At 36.3% G+C, this 15,656-nt stretch overlaps 1 protein-coding gene across 1 annotated transcript in view; it reads right to left on the reverse strand.

The window, feature by feature from the left end:
• LOC149258396 (glycine-rich domain-containing protein 1-like) overlaps positions 1–15,026 on the reverse strand; it is a 40,424-nt gene extending 25,398 nt beyond the window's left edge. The window contains exon 1 of the mRNA XM_089415270.1: positions 14,791–15,026. Coding sequence (XP_089271396.1) covers positions 14,791–14,954 — 164 coding nt within the window. The 5' untranslated portion in view covers positions 14,955–15,026. The remainder of the gene's footprint in view (positions 1–14,790) is intronic.
• Between the last annotated feature and the right edge of the window lie 630 nt (positions 15,027–15,656).

Consider the following 15,656-nt stretch of genomic DNA (forward strand, 5'->3'; position numbering starts at 1 on the left):
TCCTTGGCATGTCCCATGCATCCGAAGGACAAAGGTGGCCAGTTTCTAGTACTCGGCATAATAGATCATCAACAACTGCATTCAAGAGGAAGGATGGCCGAGAAGAAAAGGTACAAAGTCAAGCAGGTAAATGCATTCAATGGTTATGGGATTGCATCCCATATATCAGTCCACCTACCTGAGAATGACAATAGAGCACCTGAGAAGATCATATTTGTTCACTAAAGCAGGAAGATTGCATTAGAAACTCCATCAGACAGTTAAAGTGGTTGGTGGTCCATTATGACCCCTCCACACATAGAACATCAGAACTTTTTTTGTAATGAAACTCTATATATACCCGAAAAACAGATGTAATCAGGGTTGATGGTTGTTGTTTTGATATAAGGTTCAACTTCTGAGACTGTAACTGCTTTGATACTTGCAGCGTCTCATCTTCATTTTCAACTAATGCAAGCTTCTTTTATTGTTAATTGCTCGCTTTCCATCTCTTTTCTGTTCTAGGTTGTTCTTGATATGCATTCTTCTTGAGATCTTGATGTTTAGCATTAGAGGAGCTATCATCCTACCTCTGTGCTAGAATCTTCCATGTATCAGTGAATCTGTTAATCATGTTTCTTTTCACTTATTGACAGAGAGCTGTCATCCTGTCTGTGCACTAGGGGATTAGATTTACAGACCTTTTTACTGGTTGCAACCTGCCATCATAGGGTCATGTGCATCTGCTGGTGTGGTCAGTATTCTCCATATTCACCTAGTCCTTAAACTGTGAGTAATTGGTGGTCTAAAGCCTTATAGTATGGGGGTGTTCACGCATGTCTGGAGTCAAGCAAAGTAGGAGTGGTTATCTGGCTTGAACATGCATCATTCCTTCCATTCATCCATTTCCAACACTAAGTTGAGTTTGTAATGTTCCCGAGTATCTCCGAGCTACAACCTAGGAGATTTTATTGGGGTGATAACATTGATTGGCGCCGTTGCCAGGGAGAGGAGATTGAAGCTCAGCTTCCCTGGGAGAATGACACATTTCCATGCTTTGATGATAGACAAAGTTTGGACACATTTCTGGTTGTAATCATCTATCTGGTGACTCTACTAGAGAACCTACCTGGTGGCGACTCCACAATTCATTTCTGGCTCAGTTTGTGAGGCATACCCAGAGAAATCCTCAGAAATCACCAACTGGACTAGTGCCCGACCCTGAGAAGATTGCTAAGCAGAAGAAAAGATCACAAAAAATAGCATCAGGATCAGGTAAGCCTAAGAAAACTTATGCATCTCTAAAATATAAGGTTATAGCTGAGGATATATAGTTTGAAGATTTAGAGCCTAGCACTGTTAGTAAAGAAATACCTTCAGAGATTCATATAGCTCCTTGTTCAGTCAGTTCCCCTTTGGATCTCAGTCCAGAGGAGGCCTCCCATACAATCCATCAATTTCCTTCATTTATATCATCTATTTCATTACTTCCTACCATTCAATCTACTAGTAGCCTTCTACCTATCCCAGTCATGGCAGGTCAGCAAGCTCCCACGAAGATGGAAAGAATCATGGCTGCTAGGTATGGACCCCTGGTCTTACCTGTTCCTTTGAATGCTATGCCTGCAGGAGAGTATCAGAAATATATGCGCAAATTCACTAGTACAGAGGGAGTAACAGCTGAAGAACACCTCGAGTCTTCTTATAGTTATGCTGATAACTTAGATATCAGTGAGGATGATGTGTGGATGAGGTTGTTTGTCTAGAGCCTTGATGGAGAGGCTAGAAAGTGGTTCAAAGAATTGCCCCATAGGTCCATAACAGACATTGAGGCATTGGATGATGCATTCCTGAAGCAATGGAGAGATAGAAAAGACCTGCTCTACTACCATACAGAGTTTGGAAACCTAAAGAGGGGGAATGGGGAATCTTTGCCTGATTTTAATAAAAGATTTAACCGTATGTATAGTAAGATACTAGCTGAAGTAAAGCCTACCCCCACCTCTGCCAAACTCACTTATGCTAATGCTTTTGACTCTGATTTCTACCTGCTTTTGAGAGAAAGAAGATGTGCCACTCTAGCTGATATGAAAGATGTTGCACTGGAGGTGGAATCAAATATTATGGCTATAGAAAAACTTAAAAGTCATGCTGACAGAAGAAGGGATATAAGTGAGGCTTCTTCTTCCTCTGCTTCATCTTCAAAACCCAAATTAGATAAAATGACTAAAATGATAGAGTCATTGGCTGCTGAGATATCTAAGCTGAAAGTTGAGAAAAGTTCTGGGAAAGCAAGGTTTCAAAACACATTTGCTCCAAGAAATCCAAATCCATTCAGAAGAGAAAATGAGCAGTTGCAAATCATACAAAGGGGTAAATAAGCAAGTGAAGAACAAAAGGTTAAGGCTCCTTTCCAAAATGTAGTCATGGGGGAGGAGCAGTTTGAAGAGAAGGATGAAATCCGTTGCATGGAAGATAAAGGTAGTGCTACCTTTTTGATATTGGCTGCATATGAAAAATCATTACCACTAGACCAAACCAGTCAAGAGTGGGACAAAGAGGCTGTTCTGCAGACTAGTGAACAACAAAGTTATAATCTGAGGTCAAAAGCAAACAATGTCAAGGAGAGTCCTGCCCAAAAAGTTGTTGTTCAAACAAAGCAACAAAATATCAGACAGAAGAAGCCAAAAGTTGATATAGTCATCCTCAAAACACCAGCTCAAGAGGTAAGAGGTCTTGATAAGTCCCCTTCCCCTTTCAGTTTTGAATCAGAAGTCCAGAAGTTAAAAATAGTTGTGCCTCTGATAGAGCTAGTAAAGAGTGAAGTTTTTAGAAAGCCTATCCTTGAGGCTCTTGAGCTGAAAGCCACACAAACCCCTACTGACTATGTCAATTTGCAAGATGACAAGCCTGCAGTTGTGCTTAGTCCCATGATCGAGCCTGCTGATAAAATTCTCCATCATTTTATGTCTCCTTGACTATTTACGATAAAATCCTCCACAATTGCTTGCTAGACATAGGGGCCAGCCAAAATTTGATGCCTAAAGCTATCATGGAAGTGTTAGGCCTTGATATCACTAGACCATATCATGACTTATTCTCATTTGATTCAAGAAAGGTAAAATGCCTAGGATTAATCAAAGACCTGGCCATTACCCTAACTCAACTGCCCATGAAGAGTATGATGATGGATATTGTGGTAGCAGATGTCCCTCCCAAGTTTGGCATGCTGTTGTCTAGAGGGTGGATTAAGAGACTAGGTGGGACACTATAGAATGATCTATCTTATGCCACTGTCCCAGTTTTTGGAGGAGAAAGTAGGAGATTGTACAGAGAAGCACAGCTGGCATACATCATCAGTGATGAGAAGAATCCTTCTAATCATCCCATATATGCCGTGGACATTGATTTTGGACCATGTATCCTCCAAATAGAAGAATCCCAGAAGGCCTCAATGCAGATCAAGAAGCCATTAAATCAGGCCGAGGTAGAGCAAGGAAGTCTAGTTTGGGAGATGTTCTTTGATGGAGCATGTTCTAGGGAGACCGCAGGAGCAAGGGTGGTGTTGATATCTCCAAAACAAGAAAGCACACATCTGTCTTTTAAGCTAGCCTTTCAAGTCCAAACAATATAGCAGAGTATGAGGCTCTGATATTGGGTCTCAATGCAGCTAAAGATAGAGGAATTAGAAACATAAAAGTGTTTGTAGATGCTGATCTTATCATTCAGCAAGTAAACAGAACATTCCAAGGAAAGCACCCAAGGCTAAAAGCATACAGAGGTGAGGTATGGAGACTCAAAGATTCTTTTGATAATTTATGTATCTCATACATCCCTAGAGCCAAAAATCAACTTGTTGATTCCCTTGCTGTGTCTGCTAGCATGTTTGTCCCTCCCATGCCTCCCAGAATACTTTATGAAGTTCAAATGAAATATAGATTGTCCTTGCCTGATAATGTCTAGCATTGGAAAGTCTTCGAAGATGATGATGAAGTGAATAGGTTTATGCAAGTCATTGATGAATTTTTCGAAATGCAAATTGACCAAGAGAATGAAGCCTTGAAAGAAAGTCCCCAACCCCAGCTTAGAAATAGAATTGGTAAAGATAGCATCGTCCAACTGCCTAGCAATCATATACCTAAGGGTCTGGTTCCATTAGAAAAGCTGTTTGATCAAAATGATGTGCCTTATAAGGCTGCCAAAAAAAATGACCAATCTGTAGTCTATAAACATAATATAGGGAGTCCACATCAGCTGAGATACATAAATCTATCCACTCATCTGTCTGCTGCCCATAGTGTTGAGTATTGCAATTTAATGAAGCAATTTACTGATGTCTTTGCCTAGGAATATAGTGACCTGAAAACATATGACAAAAGGGTCATCCAGCATAAAATCCCTTTAGAAATAGACACCATTTCTTTCAAGCAGAAGCTGAGACCAATAAATCCTTTTCTCCTCCCTTTGATTGAAAAAGAAATAAAAAATTTACTTGCTGACAAAATCATAGTTCCTCTCAGATATTCAAAATGGGTAGCCAATTTGGTTGTGGTGAGGAAGAAAAGTGGAGAAATTAGACTCTATGTCAATTTCAGAAACTTAAATGAATGCTCTAAGAAAGATAATTATCCTCTACCCAAAATGGAGCATTTGTTACAAAAGGTCTCAGGGGCCAAAGTGATGTCTTTCTTGGATGGGTTTTCAGGCTATAACCAGGTTGTTGTACATCCAGATGACCAAGAGAAGACTGCATTCACCACTCCTTGGGGCATTTTTATGTATTCCAAGATGCGTTTTGGGTTGATGAATGCTGGAGCCATCTTTCAGAGAGCTATGGATATAGCATTTGTGGGAGAGAAGGAAAAGTTTGTCCTTATTTACCTTGATGATATAACAATATACTCTAGCAGCCATCATGACAAATTGCAGCATTTAAAGAAAGTGTTCCTGAAGTGCAGAAGGTTTGGGATTTCAGTCAATCCTAAAAAGTCACAGTTTGCTTTAGAGGAGGGTATGTTGTTATGACACGTTGTTTCTACTGCAAGTGTCAAAATTGACCCAAAAAGAGTAAGAGAAATACAAACCTTGTCTTTCCCAAGATCAAAGAAGGATATCTAGTCCTTTCTGGGCAAGATAAATTTTGTAAGGAGGTTTATCCCAAATTTTGCAGAACTTGTGAAGCTTATTACCTCCATGTTGAAAAAGAGGTCAGAGGTCAAATGGACTAATGTAGCAAGAAGATCTTTTGAGTCCATTAAGAAAGCTATTATGGAGGCTCCCACTTTAAGAAGTCCATATTACAGCCAAGAGTTCCATATATTTTCATTTGCCTCTGAAGACACCATTTCAGCAGTTTTATTGCAAGAAGATGAAGAAGGCTCAGAGCATCCAGTGGCTTTTTTCAGCAAAACCTTAAGGGATGCTAAGCTGAAGTATGATATCATTGGAAAAAAAGCATATGCTCTTATCAAATCTTTGAAGGCTTTTAGAATTTACATCCTGCATTCCAAGATAATTGCATATGTATCCTATGCTTCAATAAAAGATGTCTTAACACAGCTTGATGCTGATGGAAGAAGGGCTAAATGGATTGCAAAGATAATTGAATTTAATATAGAATTGAAGCCCACCAAGCTTGTTAGAGGTCAGGGCCTTGCCAAGCTATTCGCTGAAGAAAATTGCAAGACATTGGACATAAATATCATAAGCAAAGTTGCACAAAATGGTCAAACAGAAGAAGAAACAACTGAACAAGGAAGAAATTAATCAGTGGCAAAAAATCTAGCTTCTTGTGATTGGTACTCTGCAATAGCTAAATTCGTGCTGAAGCTAGAAATCCCTCCAGGCCTTAGTTCAAGCCAAGCCAGAACTATTAAGCTGATGGCAGCAAAATATTTCATTCATGAAAATCTACTCTATTGGAGGGACCCATCTGGAATGCTTTTTAGGTGTTTGGACAAAGAACAATCCATCGAAGTCATGTAGCAATTTCATTCCAGCATGTGTGGAGGGCACCATTATTGGAAAACTACATCCCACAAGATCTTGAGAGCTGGGTACTATTGGCCCACCTTGTTTTCTAATGTATTTTCATTTGTTAAATCTTGTGACAAGTGCCAAAGATTTTAAGGAAAGAAGCAATTGAAGTCCCTGCCCTTAAAATCGATACATGCAAATGGCCCTTTCAGTAGTGGGGCTTGGATTTCATTGGAGAGATCAATCCACATTCCAGTGGTCAGCACAGATGGATCTTGGTTGCCATTGATTACTTCACTAAGTGGATTGAAGCAATCCCTACCAGAAAGGTTGATCATCATGTGGTCATGAAGTTATTAATAGAGAATATCTTCACCAGGTTTGGTTGCCCACATAAACTAGTTACAGACAATGCAACAACTTTCAGGGCAAAATAATTGGTGGACATGTGTGATTCAATGGGCATTAGGCTAGTTCATTCCACATCTTATTACCCTCAAGGCAATGGTCTAGCAGAATCCTTCAACAAAAGCGTGATAAGGATAATTAAAAAGTTGTTGGAAGACAACAAAAAGAATTGGGATTCTAAGCTCAAATATGCACTGTGGGCTGACAGAGTGACCATCAAGAAATCCACAGGGAATTCTCCATTTAGGCTGGTATATGGCACTGAAGCTATATTCCCGATTCAATTAATGCTCCCTATGGCAAAGTTCCTACAGAAAGAGAAGAATGAGGAAGAAGACATGGCAAAAATGATCACTGATTTAGCAGAGATACGCCAAATCAGAGAACAGCTGGTTGAAAGGTCTGTAGCACATCAGAAGAAGATCAAGGAAGTCTTTGACAGGATGGAAAAATCAAATAACTTCAGGTTGGAGACTTGGTTTTGAAGTGGGATTCACTGAAAGAGGAGAAAGGAAACCATGGGAAATTTGATGCTTTCTGGATAGGGCCTTTTATCATTTCTCATATTCAAGGGAACAATACCTTCATACTGTAAAGTATGGAAGGGGAGATAGTTACAGATGGCCCAGTTAATGGGTGTTTTCTGAAAATTTATGTGATTTAAGGTCTTTGGCCTTAAAGTTGTAAATATGTTGTTTTATTAGTTTTAGTGTAAGATCAGTTAGACTCCATGCCCAATGGAACACCAGGAAATTTTGCTAATTCGTTTTCATAGAGAAGGCATTGATTTGCAAGTTCTTGAGACCTCACAGGGAGGATCTCATCCCCATAAGGAGCCAGTGTTAGCTCTGCTGCATGTTGTCGATTTTCGAGGAGTAGAAGTAAGCTCGGTCCTTAGTTTTCTACTCAGAAAGGGTCTGCACCAGTTATCCTCTTCTTTCTCCATTCCATTGTCCATTCCCCTTTTTCTTCCTTTGCTTATGCTCCTATTTAAAATCACATAAAGTGCTTTTCTTAAGCCCCGAGCTTTTAAAGACCCCTAAACCCATACATCCGCACGCTTTCGCAAAACCCCAACCCGCCGTTTCCCTGTCACATAAAATAAAATCTGTGCGATTAAATCCCCGCCATCCGATCATCCCTGCCGTGATTGGACGGCGTCCGCTCTTCCCGCGCCCACAAACCAACCGCCTGTTAACTCGAGATCAAAGCCGTTTTCTTCATGTCCTTTCTGCCACGCGTCATGTGTTGACTGGAATCACACACCTTTTTATGATTACCTCCCAAGCCCCAATGGCGGTGCGATAAATACCGCTTACCGCCCATCCTCCATCCCTGCTTGTTATCTCCCATGCATCTCCTCTGCCCGATGATCATTGGATCCATCCACCCGAGATCCAAAGACTCATGATTGTCCGCTCTTGCTTCTGCCCGATGCCTCCCGACAAGAGATCTCCGCTGTCCATTCATTTGATCCAACGGCTGATATCTATTCCCATCCTGCCTATGCATCCACCATGCAGTCCTCTCGTCCTTAACCTGTCCCATGCATCCGAAAGACAAAGGTGGCCAGTATCTAGTACTCGGTGTAATAGATCATCAACAACCGCATTCAAGAGGAAGGATGGCCGAGAAGAAAAGGTACAAAGTCAAGCTGGTAAATGCATTTAATGGTTAAGGGATTGCATCCCATATAACAGTCCACCTGCTCGAGAAGGACAACAAAGCACTTGAGAAGATCATATTTGTTCACTAAACCAGGTAGATTGCATTAGAAACTCCATCAGACAGTTCAAGCGGTTGGTGGTCCATTATGACCCCTCCATGCATAGAACAATAGAACATTTTTTGTAATGAAACTCTATATATACCTGAAAAATAGATGTAATCAGGGTTGATGGTTGTTGTTTTGATGTAAGGTTCAACTTCTGGAGATTGTAACTGCTTTGATACTTGCAGCATCTCGTGTTCATTTTCAGCTAATGCAAGATTCTTTTGTTGTTAACTGCTCGCTTTCCATCTCTTTTCTCTTCTAGGCAGTGCTTGATATGCATTCTTCTTGAGCTCTTGATGTTTAGCATTAGAGGAGCTATCATCCTACCTCTGTGTTAGAATCTTGCATGTATCAGTGAATCTGTTAATCAGGTTTCTTTTCACTTAGTGACAGAGAGCTCTCATCCTGTCTGTGCACTAGGGGATCAGATTTACAGACCTTTTTACTGGTTGCAACCGGCCATCATAGGGTCTTGCGCATCTGTTGGTGTGGTGAGTATTCTCCATATTCACCCAATCCTTAAACTGTGAGTAATTAGTGGTCTAAAGCCTTGTAGTCTGGGGATTTTCACGCATGTCTGGAGTCAAGCAAAGTAGGAGTGGTTATCTGGCTTGAACATGCATCATTCCTTCCATTCATCCATTTCCAACATCAAGTTGAGTTTGTAATATTCCCGAGCATCTCCGAGCTACAACCTAGGAGAGTTTCTTGGGGTGATAATAGGATCTCCTTCAAATCAAGGTTTGCGAAGTCACTCCCCTCCCTAGACATGAAAATAAAAATAACACTTGGTGGCCGCCGAAGTAGAGGACCTTCAAGCTCAACTACGATGGCGTAGCTAAAGGGAATCTGGGCCCAGCCAGTTTTGGAGGAGACTTCAGAAACTCCAAAGGAGAGATAATATGGATTTATGAGGAAAACATATGTTCAACTACAAACAATGTTGCAAAACTTCATGCCCTGGAACATGGCATCACCATAGCATAGGAACTAAACCTCAATCCTCTAATAGTTAAAGGAGATTCTACACTGGCCACCCAAATCAGCAAAAAACTTCAGCAGGGTATCGAGGTGGACAAAATTTAGGAAAACTCGTGCCTAAACAAAATAATACAATGGATCAAGGAGGGAATTGATAGCATGGCTGGCATCCAATTTCAAGTAGTCAGAAGGAAGGGAAATAAATTTGTGGATAGGTTGGAGAATGAGGGTATGAATGGTACGCTACACATGAAGTCCCAAGCGTGGAAGGAATTGGAAGAAGGGGAACTCCATCAACAATGTGCATCAATCAATGATGAAGATAACTACTCTATCGAACAATAATTGTCCGCGTACCTTTCATCATTTCAAGGTCGATTCTCTACTCAGTTGGAAGGACAGGTGGATGGAGCTTGAGTACGGACTCATCCTTGGCTCACCTAATTCTAGAGCCAGCGATGCCACATCCTCTCTCCCTGGTGTGACTGCTGCCTCTTAGCCACATCCTCATTGCACTGTCATTCCTCCATCGCCCCTCATCAAATCTTCACATGCTTCCCCTTCCCGCCCCCTCTCCCTCATCCCGACCTCCCTCCTTCTCCCTGCTTCTATAAATTCACTCCTCCCCCTTCTCCCCCTCATTCTTGTCTTTGCCTTACCCCCTCTCAGTTACTCCCTCGCTCTTTGGTTCCCCTCGCTCTCTAGTCCTTTTGCTTCTCTCATGGCCCAGAGGAATTGCTCCACCCCTAGTCCAATTCGGGGAGGTGTGTGCAGTCGCAGAGCCTCCCGCTGGCAATCCCTGGGCCCTCCCCCTACCACTCGTGCGAAGATATCTACTAGGCGCATAGCTCTGTGCTACGCGATGACAGTTAATCTGGAAACTCAACATTGGATTTCTGATTTAGAAGCCCAAGAAAATGTTCTCCGAAGATAGATCACCACTGAGGAGGTCGACACCGAATTTGCCTGGATTCCGGACCCTTCTTTCACCCGGGCATGCAAAAACCTCTACGCGCGTACTATCGAAACATGGTGGCAAATGAAGACCATCATGGGGCTTGCTATGCAGGAACATGAGGAGCACACCAAGGCTCAGGAAGCAAAGATTGACCAGCTCACTGAGAAGTTTGTAATGTCTGTAGAAGCCATACACCATTGTAGATTCATCACTCGGGACACTCCGAATTATATTGGCATGAATAAGAAGTAGACAGTGAAGGTCCAATGAACTCTTGAAGGTTCTTTGAGCATCAAGAAAGAGGATGTTGGGGCCTCCATGAGTCGATGGATCACCACCGTGCAGCAGGAGGGAAGCTCTTAGGAGACTCCCATTCACCTGTATGAGGATCAGGTCACCACTAACTAGGAGTGATGTTGTCAGTTTCCTTCCCTATTTTTCTTCCTTCGTTTATGTTCTTCTTCCTCCATGAAAGGCTTTCTATCGCAGAGGAAATCAAAATCTGTGTGGTCGGCCACGATAATGCTTTCTTCTCCTTTCTCGGCTTCTATACTCTCAATTTTGAGAACGTTGTAAAGAGGGCACCTCTCAGTTTCCACCTTTGTACTTAGAACTCTCGTTTGTTAGCATGGTAATGTAAAAAAGACAAGCTATGATCTTCACTAGTTTTTCAGTTGGGCCTTGTGTTGGCTTCTCTTTCCCACACAACCCAAATTTTGTAACTTGTTAATTTACCAAGTAATATATTCTATTTTATTTACAAAATAAAATAAAATATAATAACATATTAAAAATAAAAATTATTAAATAGGATGAAAATATTATTTATTTATATGAAAAATTTATAATTTAATAGAATCAACAATAATATGGGTTTTCTTTATATATTAATTATAATATTTTTTTTGGGTTTAATGGAAGATTTAAATTTATATTGTTTTCACAATAATACAGTCATACACTTTCAATTCAAAGTCTTATAAGTATAATACCTAAATTTAATATCTAAATCATTGGGGTTATGCATCACAATTAACTTTCTTTGTTATGAGCATTGTGTTTTGCAATAAATTTGCTTCCATATTTAGCCATGTCTTTGATAGTAAAAAAGAAATTAAGTATGTAGACTGTAAATATCAAAGAATAATATTATAATAAAATTTCTGTTGTTATTAAAATAGTAAATATGAGTGTTTGATCCTAAAGTGCAAAGGTAAAACGATTTTTTTTAATTTAATATGAATAATAGATTTATAACTAAATAAGATTAACTATTAAAAACAATAAAAAAAATCTTTTTCAAATGCTATAATGTTATTATCATTATTAAATATAATATTTGAAGTGGAAAAAATAATCATTTTTAAACTTTGTTATCAATTACATTAATATAATTTTTACAACATATATACACTATTTTTAAACCTATTTAAATATGAACAATTAAATCTCAAATTTAAAGCATGTTAAAACTAAATTATATATATATATAATCCCATTTGAAATATTTTTGATCTACAACAATTTGGTGTTAAATTTAGCTATTGTGTTTTTCTATTTTGTCACCGAAGTAATGTAAACATATTAAAAAGATGGAAAATGGCTTGTATGCTTCTTTTTAAATGTTTTAAAATGATTTTTGTTGAGCCATTAAAAATAATGAAACATAAATCAATATTTGTTTTTAAACATCTCAAAATAACAGATTAATAAAATTATAAATTATTAATATTAATATTACTTAATCTAATTATGATAAGTATATTCAATCATATTGAATTTATTTATATATTAAAATTAATAACTTTATAAATCCAAAATTTTAATTAAAGTGGAATTACTAATCAAATTTGAATGATATTAATATTGCATAGTCTAAAATCATAAAAATAATTAAAACTAATATTTCACAAAATTATCTAATCAAATTTCAACTATATTAAAATGGATCAAAATTCAATAATAATAACTTTGAAAAATAAAATTATAAAACATTCACCTTTTTCCACACCAAACTGAATTATTAAAACACTTCAATATTTCAATATTCTAACACAAGTAATATATCATATTAATTATTTACTATATAGTATTATTATTATATATTATCTATATTCTAAGATATGAGATATAAACCATTATGTGTGAAAACAATCTTTAAGAAAAAAAAATCTAAATTGATATATATATATATAATTTTATGGTTTTTTTTATTTAATAGATTTTTAAATATTTTAAAAAATAATTTTATTTAACAAATATAAAAGTGAAAAAAATTATAAATTTAATTTTTGTTTAAATAATTTTTTTAACTAATATAAAAATAAAAATAAAAATAAAATTTATATATATATATATATATATATATATATATATATATATATATATATTCACAAATATTATATTAATAAGTATGAATACTAAAATAAGTTAATTGTTTTTATTAAAAATTATCATTTTATAATATATATATATATATATATAAGTTAATATATATATATATATATATATATATATATATATATATATATATATATATATATTAATTAATTTATTAATTAATTAATTGTATTATATATTGATTGAGGTTATTTCAAATAGTTGTGAAGAAGGTATAGAATCATCTCTAACCAAATTCAATTATGTCAATTAAATATGACAAAATTTGATACATATATCAAGTTGGCACTTAACCTCGGCTTTTTATTTATATTTCATATAAAAATATATAATATTGTACTTATAAAAATAAATAAATTATAATATATAATAAATTATAAAAATAAAGAAATTATAATATATAATAAATTATATAAAATATTATGGAATTTATAAACTAAAATCAAGATATATAAAAGATGAAACATGTGTGAAGTCTAAATTTTATACAATAATAATAAGAATGATGATGTTTATATATTTAAAAGAGTGTGAGCTTTTTCCACCTAAAGAGTCAAGTTTTTTTAATTGACATCTTTACGTTTTAGAACAGAAAGAGTAACCATGATACATTTTTAAGTGAATTTATATTCCGGATAGGTAAGGTATTAATAGCCTCTCTTTTTTAAGAATCAAAGTGTATATTTTTTTCTTAAATAATTTTCCATACTTAAAATGTTTTCAATCAAAAAATCCTTAATATATACAAAATAATTAAATTTATATAAAAATCAAAATTATATATTTAAATATAATTAATACAAATTTTAACTATACAGTGTATATCATCATGATCAAAATTCTATAAAAATTGAAAGGAAAATTTAACATATACATTAATTAGTAAATTGATGACTAATATAAATTATATATTATTATTAATCAAAATTCGATGAAAGATTGAAAAGAAAATTTAATATTATTAGAAAATTATATATTACAGAGCAATGGAACACATAGAATATTGCATAAATATAAACACAGAAAACTCATAAAACCAGAGAGACACAAATATACGTGGTTCACCCAATTTGGGCTACGTCCACCCGAACAGTTAGTCCTTCCTTTCTATTATCCAGCAAAATGAAGAGACACAACCTAAAGCAGATCCGCTATAATATGCTCTGTCTCACAGTCTCACCTCTCTGTTTCTCGCTCGGATAATACACATCTATTTCACAGTCTCAATACAATACCCTCATATAAAGAGAGAGATTGCCTTCTAGAGCAAAAAACCCTAAACTAAACATAAGTTCTACCGTTAGATCATCAGCCTAATGAAGGACCCAGATTGACTAGAAATTATTATACTTTTACAAGACAATTTTACATCTGTTTTTAGTTTTGGGGGCAGGTGGACCCCCTAGATGGGGATCGCCCCCCAAACCCCGTGAAGGGACAACTCCTCCCGGCACCCCGCTCCAGGGGTGTACAAACCTCGGGTATACATCAACCTGAAATAAAGACCTCTAAATAACAAATATATACAGCAGTTGGTAAATTGATAACTAATATAAAATTCAATAAAAAAAAATCCAATATATGCAATGACAAAAAAGAGAAGAAAGATGATAAAAAAAAAATCAACTAAATAAACATCATGGTTTTTATTTAAAACAAAATATTATGCCTATGACACAAATTTTTATATTGAATTAATACTGAATTCAGTAAGAGAACCAATTTGAGAAAATTCGGTGTCTACAACTAAATTTGAGATTGACACACACTTTGAGAAGTAATTGTAACGCAGGATTTAAAGGAAGAAAATTCAAAGAATCTGGTTCTGTCTTTATATCATTATGATCATATTTAATACCAAATTTACATTTTATACTACCCTTAATAAACATCCAAAAAATGATGGTTAGTACAAAATTAAACTAAATAAACGTCATGCGTTAAAGTTTTTTAATTAAGATAAAATATTTTGCTTAGTAGAATAAGGAAACGATTGAATTTTCATATTGAAAATTCAGTGTCTGTAATTTTGCCTAGCAGAGTAAGGAAACGATTATATTTTCATAACGAATTACTACAAAATTCACTAAAAGAAATGCAACAAAATTTCGGATACACAAGCTTGAAGTAATACATAATTCAACACAAGCAAATTCAGAGTCTGGTTATTATGGTTCTATCATTATTATCACATTTAATATCTGAAATTACATACGAAAATTTCAGAATTTTATACAATGAGAATTTTCACATATTAGAGCTAAGGCAGAAGAGAATTTATGAGAAGCTTCACAACCAGAAAATGAATATGTACCTGTAAATGGCTCGCTGTAAAGCTGGTCCATCGTAAAGGCACCGATACCGATCTACTGAACCAAGAAACAGTAGTTGCTGTTTCGCAGCAGTGATGAGATCCAGGTCTGCGCTGATACTAATCCCTTGTGCCTTTCGCCATTCCTCTTCCTCCGCCGCATTCATCCTTCGCAAAAACCTCCCCAACCTAAGATCTTTGTTATGAAAACTCCTCCACTCCTAAAAACCTCGATTCTTCTTACCAGAAACCGCCATTCCTTCTTCAACGTAAACCTAAAGCTTATACTGCCTGATTTGGTTGTTTACCGCCAAATCAGTTTCTCCGTGTTAGTTGTCGTTTTCATTCTGATTGGGTGGACGTCATTCGATTACGACATTCGTTACTTTTTCAACTCTCTAAATGTATATAAAAAAAAGCCATAAATACAGTGAAAACGAAAAAATATCGAGCTGCCTGTCAATCGGATTTGAAAAGTCCGCATATGGAGTTGGAAATGTTTATCTGACCCAACCCTGTGAATCATGATGGCGTCTGCCCAGTAATGTGCCAAAATATCTTTTGAATTGTTCAGAGTTTGAGATAAGAACGCGTACAATATATTTAAAAATGAGTCACTGAAAATGAACGCATAGACATGAAGCATCACTGTGACCTAATCGGGACCATAATCCGCGCCATTTATAATTTGTTCATGCATGACTTTGCACACAGGATTTCATCAGATGTGATTTTTTGGGGGTTAACACGTAACATTTTGTTTGGACTTGATTATATTTATATTTATATTTTGTTTTTTTCGCTTAACCTGTTTGGTCACCTTTGACATATTGCTTAACCTGTTTGGTAACCTTTGACATATTGTTTTG

This window comes from Pinus tabuliformis, chromosome 6, assembly GCF_031772625.1.
Source record: "Pinus tabuliformis cultivar Carrire ecotype Pingquan chromosome 6, CPIR1, whole genome shotgun sequence".
Lineage (NCBI taxonomy): Eukaryota > Viridiplantae > Streptophyta > Pinopsida > Pinales > Pinaceae > Pinus > Pinus tabuliformis.